This window comes from Saccopteryx leptura, chromosome 1 (assembly GCF_036850995.1).
Source record: "Saccopteryx leptura isolate mSacLep1 chromosome 1, mSacLep1_pri_phased_curated, whole genome shotgun sequence".
In the NCBI taxonomy this organism is placed as follows: domain Eukaryota; kingdom Metazoa; phylum Chordata; class Mammalia; order Chiroptera; family Emballonuridae; genus Saccopteryx; species Saccopteryx leptura.
This window is the reverse complement of record NC_089503.1, coordinates 266,175,142-266,184,156: the sequence shown is the minus strand read 5'-3', so window position 1 is coordinate 266,184,156 and position 9,015 is coordinate 266,175,142. Positions and strand designations below refer to the sequence as shown.

Genomic DNA, 9,015 nt, shown 5'->3' with positions numbered 1-9,015 from the left:
GGAATATACACTGCTCACAAAAATTGGGGGATATTTCAAAAACGAATATGAAGCAATAAAAAAAGAAGCATTTGCCTGACCAGGCAGTGGTGTGGTGGATAGAGCATTGGACTGGTATGCAGAGGACCCAAGCTCATTTGGCTTGAGCGCAGGCTCACCAGCTTGAGCGCAGGGTCTCTGGCTTGAGTGTACAATCATAAACATGACCCCATGGTTGCTGGCTTGAGCCCAATGATGCTGGCTTGAAAACCAAGACCACTGGCTTGAGCAAGGGGTTATGCACTCTGCTGTATCCCCCTCATCAGGCACATATTAGAAAGCAATCAATGAACAACTAAGGAGACTAATGAGCTTCAATGAAGAATTGATGCTTCTCCTCTCTCCCTTTCTGCCTGTCTGTTCTTATCTGTCCCTCTTTCTGTCTTTCTTTCTGTCTCTGTCACACACAAAAAAGAGGCATTTGATTTTTTTATTAAACAAAAACATCAGAAAAGCAAACAACAAGTCAAGGAAAGTTGTTAGATTATGCAAATGAGATGCAAACCCAACTTTTATTTCATTGGTAAGTACTGGAATATCTGCATGTTCATATTCATTTTAAAATATTTCCTAATTTTGTGAGCAGTATATTTGGAGATGTGAATTTAAAATTTCTTTTGCTCTTTAAACATTAGTATAACAATTGGCATTGACAACAGAGTTTGTAAATTCCAACAGAAATGATCACTGTATCCTCAGACCTGAGTCTACAATAAATATTTGAGGTAATGAACCAACCAAGCATATTGATACATTTATAAATATCTGAATAGCTTATCAAAGGTTGTTATTCTATTATATTTCAAGAGGGACAAACAGTGGTCTGTCTTTTAGAATCTGGGGAAGTATTGTTAGATTATTTCCTTCTTGGAAATAGTGAGATGGCTGAAAACAGGAACTGAAGGGACAAACCTCTAGTGCTGGCCTTGGAGAGCAGGCTTGTTAATTAACCCTGTCATTTTAAAGCAGTGTATGTTACAAAAAGGAGGTTCTAAACTCTGAACACTCCAGGGCCAGCGCTTGTAAATGAAATGATTTTAGTTGTAGACGGATGACTATTTTTATAGTACTGACTATATATTAGTACATATTTAAAAATTCAACTAGCTTATCCTATAGACCTAACCTGTTCCCACTTCAGCCAACAACTCTAAAACTTTACTTTAGGGAAATATTGCTGCATCATTAGTGTTAGTGTTGGTGGGACTGTCAGTCATAGTGCTCTTGCCTCTGCTGGCCCAGGTGCCAGGCAAATGTGTGCTGTTTCTGAACTTCTAAAGCAGGAGTCAGGAACCTATGGCTCGCCAGCCAGATGTGGCTCTTTTGATGGCTGCATCTGGCTCTCAGACAAATCTTTAATATAAAAAAATTACGTTAAAAATATAAAACATTCTCATGTATTATAATCCATTCATTTCCTACTGCTCATGTTCATGGTTGTGAGTGGCTGGAGCCAATCACAGCTGTCCTCTGAGACTACACCAAATTTTTATTGGATAATGCTTAATGCACATGGGTCATTGTATGGCTTTCACAAAATTACATTTTAAAATATGTGGCGTTTATGGCTCTCTCAGCCAGAAAGTTTCCCGACCCCTGTTCTAAAGTGTTCAAAATGTTGAGTTCAGTGGGCCCTGTGACTGCATGCTGATTCTTGCTACCAGTGGCAGATTAAGGTCAGTTGAGGCCCCGGGCTCAGAAGGAAATTATTGGGCCCTTAAAAAAAAAGAGAGAGACAGGGAAAATAAAAATACATGTTAACCATATTTTTAAATAAAAAAAAAATTGTATGTACTATTAATGTTAAAATTGCACATATGAAACCAAACTTGGTATCATTAGAAAAAGGTGTAAAATTGGGGTTTTGTGGGGCCCTTCAGAAGTCAGGGTCCAGGGCATGCTCCCAGTGTGCCCGCCATTAAATCTGCCTCTGCTTGCTACTTCAGTTCCTGGGGCTGTCCCAGTTTGCCTTTCCCAACACCTGCTTCTTTGAGTCACCCTTCATATCTCAGTGTTATCTTGTATCCTTTCAATATTCTCTTTTATTTTTATTCTATAAAACTAGAATAAGATTTTGCTGATATTTAAAAATCATTTCACTTTGGTTGTCATGGATATTATTGCTTCATAAAAATTAGTATTTTAATATAAAACCTAGGTTGTTTTAAAGAAAGAATGTAAATAAATAATTGTAAAAGTGATATGCAGATGTAACAAAAATTATGAGGGTGCGCAAATGGCTAAAGGATAGGGAAATCATTACATATAGCTTCCTGCATACATTTAGAAATTCAAGTAGATATTTTGAAAAGCCATTAACAAGAGGTCCAGGATTATATTATTGAGATGATCCTATTGATAAGAAAAAATATGAACTTGGAAAAATAATGTATTAATAAGTTATTAATAGTTTTCAAGATCTAAAACAGATATACTTTGAAAAGAGATTTGTAGTATTTTCTTGGTCAAGAACAGTCCTTTAAAATAAAAAAAAACCCCACTTAGACTGCTTATATCAGAGAATTTGTTTTTTTCTAAGTGAGTTATTTCATTTATTTGACATTATTTTCCACAATTAGTAAAACACTTAAAGTATAAATTTCCATTAACCATATCAAGAAACAGTGCTATAGATGTGTGTGTGTGTGTGTGTATGTGTGTGTGTGTGTGTGTGTGTGTAAACCAGAACCAAGCACCTGATATTTCTTGTTAGAACAGTCCTGCTTCTTCTGGACACATTGTTATAAATGCCAAGAGGTCCTTTGTGTGCCACGCCAAGGAGCAAGTTATGACTACTTTGTGTGTTCCTCTTACTTTGAGGTTCTTTGAGTTCTGGTTTGGGATGGAAACACCTGGAGGCGGAAGACTTCTATCCCACCAATTTTTTACCTTTTTATCTGGCACTTTTAGGTTTATTTAACAAAATATAATTTTGACCTTGTGGGATGAAAGGTTAGGCTAAGTAAAGATTTTGACACCTGAAAATATGGTCAGTGATTATATTTTCCCAGAATTTACTCTCAGAGAAGTATCAATAAGCAATGCAGGTTGCTTGTGAGCTCCCAAGAAAACGCTAGGGAAGTGGAGCTTGCCCTTTGAAATGACATTATCACCAAGCAATTGACTATGTTTCCAGTATGACCTTTATTGAGCAAGTACTGCTGTGACGGTTAACATCAATCAACGAAAGGTTGCAAACTGTGCATGTCAGCGAGGTTCTCCCATGAAACAAAGTCCATTTTAAATGCACCAGTGAAGTAAACATAATTATTCATATACAGCATTCTTAAGGCTAAGAGAGTTCTGTATTTCATTTATTTTTGGCTCAGTTGGTTCTTTGCAAACACATCTCAAGACATGTCCCCTCTGAGTGCCCCCCCATCCAACAGCTTAGGAAATTGGCCAGTTTTCAGGTACATACAATATCATGCATTTGAACCCTCCAAAGACTGAGAAGGGAGCATCCTGAACTTGCATGCAGTTCCCTCATATTGCACAAAGTAAAAGACAATGTCTGGAGCCCCCATGGGAGAACCCATTCTATTTTGAAGCTGTCAATCACATGCATTTTGAAATTGTCATATGGCTTAACCTTTTGCAATGGATTCAAATTATTAGTCACCCTGGGAGACTTCCTTCACTACGGCATGTGAAGTGACCTTCTCTACCTTTTTAGTAGACACTAATTTCTCCTCAAAGGTCTCCTCATGCTCTTCGACCTTTTGAGTGACGGTGACAGATTTAGTGATATATTTGGTAGCACCATCTCCCTCCTCACTCATGATTTTTTCTACTTTTTTGGTCACCATCACTTTTTCCTCACCTTTATCACCCACCTTCTTTTCATCTGCCGGACTCAAGTCTAGCCCGTTGGTGATGACGCCTTTCTCCTCTTCTCCCCCACTGCCTTTCTCCTTCATTTCCTGCTCCTCCTCTTTTCCTTCCACCTCCCCGTTGATGGCTATGTCTTCCTTCATGGATTCCTTGGCCCTTCGGTCACTGCCTTCTTCCTTGCTTCCTCCATCTTCCTCTGCTTTCTCCTTCTCCTGCTGCCCAGGCTTCTCCTCTTCTTTGGCACCTTTCTCCACGCTCACCTTTACTGACTTGGTGATGGTCACCACCTCACGCGTGACTTCCTCCTTCACCGGGGATGCAGCTTTCTTCTTCTCTGGCTCGTCTTTGGGTTTCTCCTTTTTTTCTGCCTTCTCTTCTTTAAGAGCTTCCTTTGCTGCTTCTTTCTTTTCTTCCTCCACTTTCCCTTCCTCTTCTTTCTGCGTGCTTTTCCCAGCTCCAGCTGCTGTTTTGAGCATCACTTCTTCCACTGGTGATTTGGGCATGGGGGACTTGGCTTTCTCTGACTTTTCCACCTTGGTGACTACTTCCTCCCTCTTCTCCGTTTTCTTCTCTTCTTTAGTTTCCACCTCCTCTCCTTCACCTTCTGCCTCGGTCTCTTCTTCTTCCTGTTCACCTTCTTCTTTTTCACTAGAACCTTCCTTCTCAGACCCCCCTTCTTCTGCTTGGTCTGATTTAGCACCCTCATCTTCTTCTTCCTCCTCTTCCTCCTCCTTGTCTCCTTCTTCCTGTCCTTTAAGTTCAGGTATGGCTGCTTTCACTGGAGACTTTTTGGTCTCCACCACTTCTTCTTTAGCTTCTTGTTCCTCTTCCTTTTCTTCTGTCTCTTCCTTTTCTTTCATGGAAACTGCCAATTCCTCAGCAATGGCTGTCAGGGCCTCTTCCATTTCTGACTTCTCATCTTCCACTTTGGTTTCCTCTATGATCTCCTCGACAAACTTGTGTTGGACCTTTAGCTTGGGAGCCTCTACTTTGGTTTTCTGAATCTTACTGGATATTGTGATGGAGGGCTGCCGGTGTATATACAGTGGTCCAGTGATGCCTCCTGAAAATGTGCTAAATCTTGTTTCTTCACCTTCTAGGAGTTTTCTAAGGAGGGAACCAAAGAAGACAAGACATAAATAAAATCTTACTGGGCCTTCTGAGCTTCTTTACATAATGGGGATTGCAGAACGTACATTTGAATAAATAGAATCACATAAATAAAGAAAAACATCAAGTTGGTGTAATACCTGCTATCATTTCACTGGTATACTGTATCACATTCAGTGAGATACTCATGGACCACCAGCCAATCACCTGCTGCAGTAACTAACCACTACCAATACTCTACTAATTTGACCCAGCCACCAAGTCCCCCTGCTATGTCAGTCTATTTGGTGCAACATGAATATGTTCAAAAGCTCCTTGGTGACCAAAAAATTCTTAGTGATGTTCCCAAGCATTGGAACTTTCAGGATGTATACTAAATTTCTTTTAGAAAATATACTATTCAAAAATATGTAAAACTGGCCCTGGCCAGTTGGCTCAGTGGTAGAGCGTCGGCCTGGCATGCAGGGGTCCCGGGTTCGATTCCCGGCCAGGGCACACAGGAGAAGCGCCCATTTGCTTCTCCACCCCTCCCCCTCTCCTTCCTCTCTGTCTCTCTCTTCCCCTCCCGCAGCCGAGGCTCCATTAGAGCAAAGATGGCCTGGGTGCTGGGGATGGCTCCTTGGCCTCTGCCCCAGGCGCTAGAGTGGCTCTGGTCACGACAGAGCGACCCCCCGGAGGGGCAGAGCATCGCCCCTGATGGGCAGAGCATCGCCCCCTGGTGGGCGTGCCGGGTGGATCCCGTTCGGGCGCATGCGGGAGTCTGTCTGACTGTCTCTCCCCGTTTCCAGCTTCAGAAAAATACAAAAAAAAAAAAAAAAAAAATATGTAAAACTATTTAGCATATGTTAGAACTCAGGCTATATATCTATATCTATATTATAGCTGTATAATAGCTAGGTGTAAATATAGGTGTATTACATTATAAATTGATCTGTGATTGTAATCATAAGATATTTTTTCAATATAATTATTCAGTTTTCCTGAAAAGTGAGATAGCTCTGTGAGTTCACTTTATTCTTATAATATTATAATGACCTTACTGGTAGTAGAAAAACTGTTTATTCAATGATTTTTTCCTGTGAACTTAGTCAAGAGGAAGGTGACATCAGTTTGTAGATCTAATATCTCTTCTCTCTCTGGTTGTATATCTACATCTATAGATGTAAACCTATTTACATTAAGATTTATATCTATAGATTTAGATCTCTAGATCTAGATATATATTATACTGACCTATATCTAGACATATAATCTATATTATGCAGCCTAAGATAAAATATATCTAAATTATCTATATAGCTATAAATATATATACATTCTAATATATCTATCTATACCTAGTCTCAGCCAGATGATGGCAATAGTAAGCTGTAATAGAGAAACAGAGCAACTGAATGTACTTTTTGTCCTTGACATTGTACAGTTTAACAGTTGAAACCACTAGACTTAATACTAAATACTAAAACTCTGTTTAAAAATAATAAATAAATAAAATTCCTTTTTTGTTTCAAACATTCGGGAAACACTCCATTAAAATAAAACATTTACGCATAAGCATTGAAATTCATTTGCTCTCCCCCCCATGTGTAATTCAAAACAATTTCAACTAATGCTTCTTCTTTTAAAGTCGTATAAAAAGTGGTAAAAACACATTTGCAATTCTTTATGGAATAATTTCTTTTTAATTAAGAAAGGAAAACAGGCACTGATTGAAGACTTCTGAAACTTAGTTGCTTTACTGAAGTGACGAAGGTTCTGTCAAATCAGCCTCCGCAGTGCGGTATTTTGGTCACGTCCGCAGTGAACAGTGTACCTGTACGCAGCGATCTCAATATCCAGAGCCATCTTGACGTTGAGGAGATCCTGGTATTCTCGCAAATGACGAGCCATTTCCCACTTTGTCCCCCGAAGCTCGTTTTCCAACTGCTGGATGGTGTCCTGAAACAGAGTGTCTCCATTGACTCACGCTTCCCAAGGGCAACTTCTTTAGCAAACCACTTCCTACCCCTCCACATCCTCCACCCTCCCCTTCCCTGACTCCCTCCAGCTCTGCAACCTTCTCGGTATTGCTCCCAGCCCCCCTCTCCCGTTAACAAAATCTAAGGAACCCTCAAGTAAACAAACAAATAGGATCAATAAGATATATCCTAGGCACATGACTCACTGAGGCAGGAAACAAACACATGCGGACCTCACGCCCGACCTGGCCCTTCCCATCTGAGCCTTTGGGGATGAAGCTAACTGAGAGTTCTTCCGATCACGGTTGGAAAAGCAGAGAATCCGTGCGTTTCTGCAAAAGCTATTTTAAAATCACTGCTTTATCAACTCGCTGAATGTATACCTCCTACTTTCAATGTACAAGCGTGCAAAAACTAGAACTCCTGAGGACAAGCACTTTTTGAAAAAGGGTCAGGGCTCTTAGAAGCGGGGGCTGGTGGGCGGAGGAGTAGTGTGGAAGTCATCGGTAGGGGCGAGTACGCTTTGCGCCTCTAACTTGAGGGTGCGTCGCGCTGGCGCGCACCGGCCACTGACCACCAGGGAGCGCGGTGGAGAGTGAACTGGGGCTCGTGCCTGAGTGTCGGGGGCGCGCGGCGCTGGCGCTGGCGCAGGCTGGCGGCGCAGCCGCGGTTCCTACCTGGTAGCTGCTCAGGTCGTGGTTGTGGCGCTCCTCGATGTCGCTGAGCTGCCGCTCCAGGGACTCCTTGGTGCCGCGCACGGACTCGAGCTCGATGCTCTTGGACTGCAGCTGGCGCCGGTACTCAGCAATCTCTTCCTTGGCGGAGCGGATGGCCTCCTTGTTCTGCTCGGCAGCCTCGGTGAGCTTGGCGTAACGGCACTTGAACCACTCTTCTGCCTGGTGCATGTTCTGGTCGGAGTGACACTCGAGCTGGGAGCGGATCTCCTTCAGCGCCGACGAGATGTCTGTCTTCAGGTAGTCTTTGCGCTCCACTGTGATGTGTGATGCCTGAATCTGGGCCAGCAGGTCCGCCACCTCTTCCTCGTGATTGCTCCGTAGGAAGGCCACTTCATCTTGCAGCGACTGCACCTTCTTGTCCAGCTCTACCTTCACCAGGGACGCCTCCTCGATGTCTTTGCGCAGCGCGCGGATGGCCGCCTCGGTGTCGTCGCGCAGCCGCGCCTCCTCCTCGAAGCGCTCCTTGAGCCGGTGGATATCTTCCTCCAGGTGGTCCGAGTCCAGCTGTACCTGAGCTTTTTCGTGGTTTACTATCTCGAGTGTGGCGCGCAGCTCGCGGATCTCCTGGTCGTAGGCGTCGCCCAGCTGGGCGTGCGAGGCCTGCTTCTGCCGCAGCGCCTGGATCTCCGCCTCGATTTCCTTGTTCTGCTGCTCCAGGTAGTGCACCTTCTCGATGTAGCCCGCGAAGCGGTCGTTCAGCCCCTGCAGCTGCTCCTTCTCGTTGGAGCGGGAGAGCTTGAAGTCGCCGCCCGTCGCGGAGAGGCCGTTGAGCAGGGACGAGGATTGGCTGAAGTCGAGGCTGCTCTCGGCGGAGCTGAGCACGGCCGAGCTGTAGGCGAGGCGCGGGCCGAGCGCGCTGCGCTTGTAGGAGGAGGACACGGTGCTGGGCGAGCCGCGCGACCACGACTGCGAGCGGAAGCCGCTGGACGGGGAGCCGCTGACGCGGCTGAAGTTGGAGCGGGTGTCGGTTACCCGCCGGTAGGCGGACGGGTTGCCCAGGGAGTCCAGTGCGTAGCTCATCTTGGCGGCCCCGGGGTGTGTGGCTGTCACAGCGCTCCGCTGGCCTCGCCGCAGCCCATTTATAGCCGCGGCAGCTTAGTCGGGGGGCCAGGGCCCCGCCCCGCGGAGGCGGCGGCCGAGGAGGCGGGGACTGCGGGCGCCCAGCCGGCAGGATGGGGCGGAAGGGTGTGAAGACTGCCCAGCCGTGATTCAGCGCCGGCTCCACGTGGGCCCCCGCCGCAGCGGATCCGGGACTTGGCTGCCTCGGCCCGGGCCCCTCTCCCCAGCTCTCCTCTAGTCCTAGAGCGGTTGTCGCTCCTCAAGCCCCCTCTCTCCGT

At 44.9% G+C, this 9,015-nt stretch overlaps 1 protein-coding gene across 1 annotated transcript; it reads right to left on the bottom strand.

The window, feature by feature from the left end:
- Positions 1 to 3,164: 3,164 nt before the first annotated feature.
- NEFM (neurofilament medium chain) lies at positions 3,165 to 8,758 on the bottom strand. Its single transcript, XM_066351901.1, has 3 exons — positions 7,619 to 8,758; positions 6,797 to 6,921; positions 3,165 to 4,980 (listed from the first exon to the last, which is right to left on the bottom strand). The coding sequence occupies exons 1-3, from the start codon at positions 8,696 to 8,698 to the stop codon at positions 3,654 to 3,656; spliced, it is 2,532 nt and encodes an 843-aa protein (XP_066207998.1). The 5' UTR covers positions 8,699 to 8,758; the 3' UTR covers positions 3,165 to 3,653.
- Positions 8,759 to 9,015: the final 257 nt, after the last annotated feature.

What these genes read in the sequence shown, in the direction of transcription:
- NEFM (XM_066351901.1), bottom strand. Translation starts at nt 8,698, where the DNA reads ATGAGCTACGCACTGGACTCCCTGGGCAACCCGTCCGCCTACCGGCGG. An exon ending in ACGACCTGAGCAGCTACCAG is followed by an intron (nt 6,922 to 7,618) that starts GTAGGAACCGCG and finishes ACTCTGTTTCAG; the next exon opens with GACACCATCCAGCAGTTGGA. An exon ending in ATTGAGATCGCTGCGTACAG is followed by an intron (nt 4,981 to 6,796) that starts GTACACTGTTCA and finishes TTCCCTCCTTAG; the next exon opens with AAAACTCCTAGAAGGTGAAG.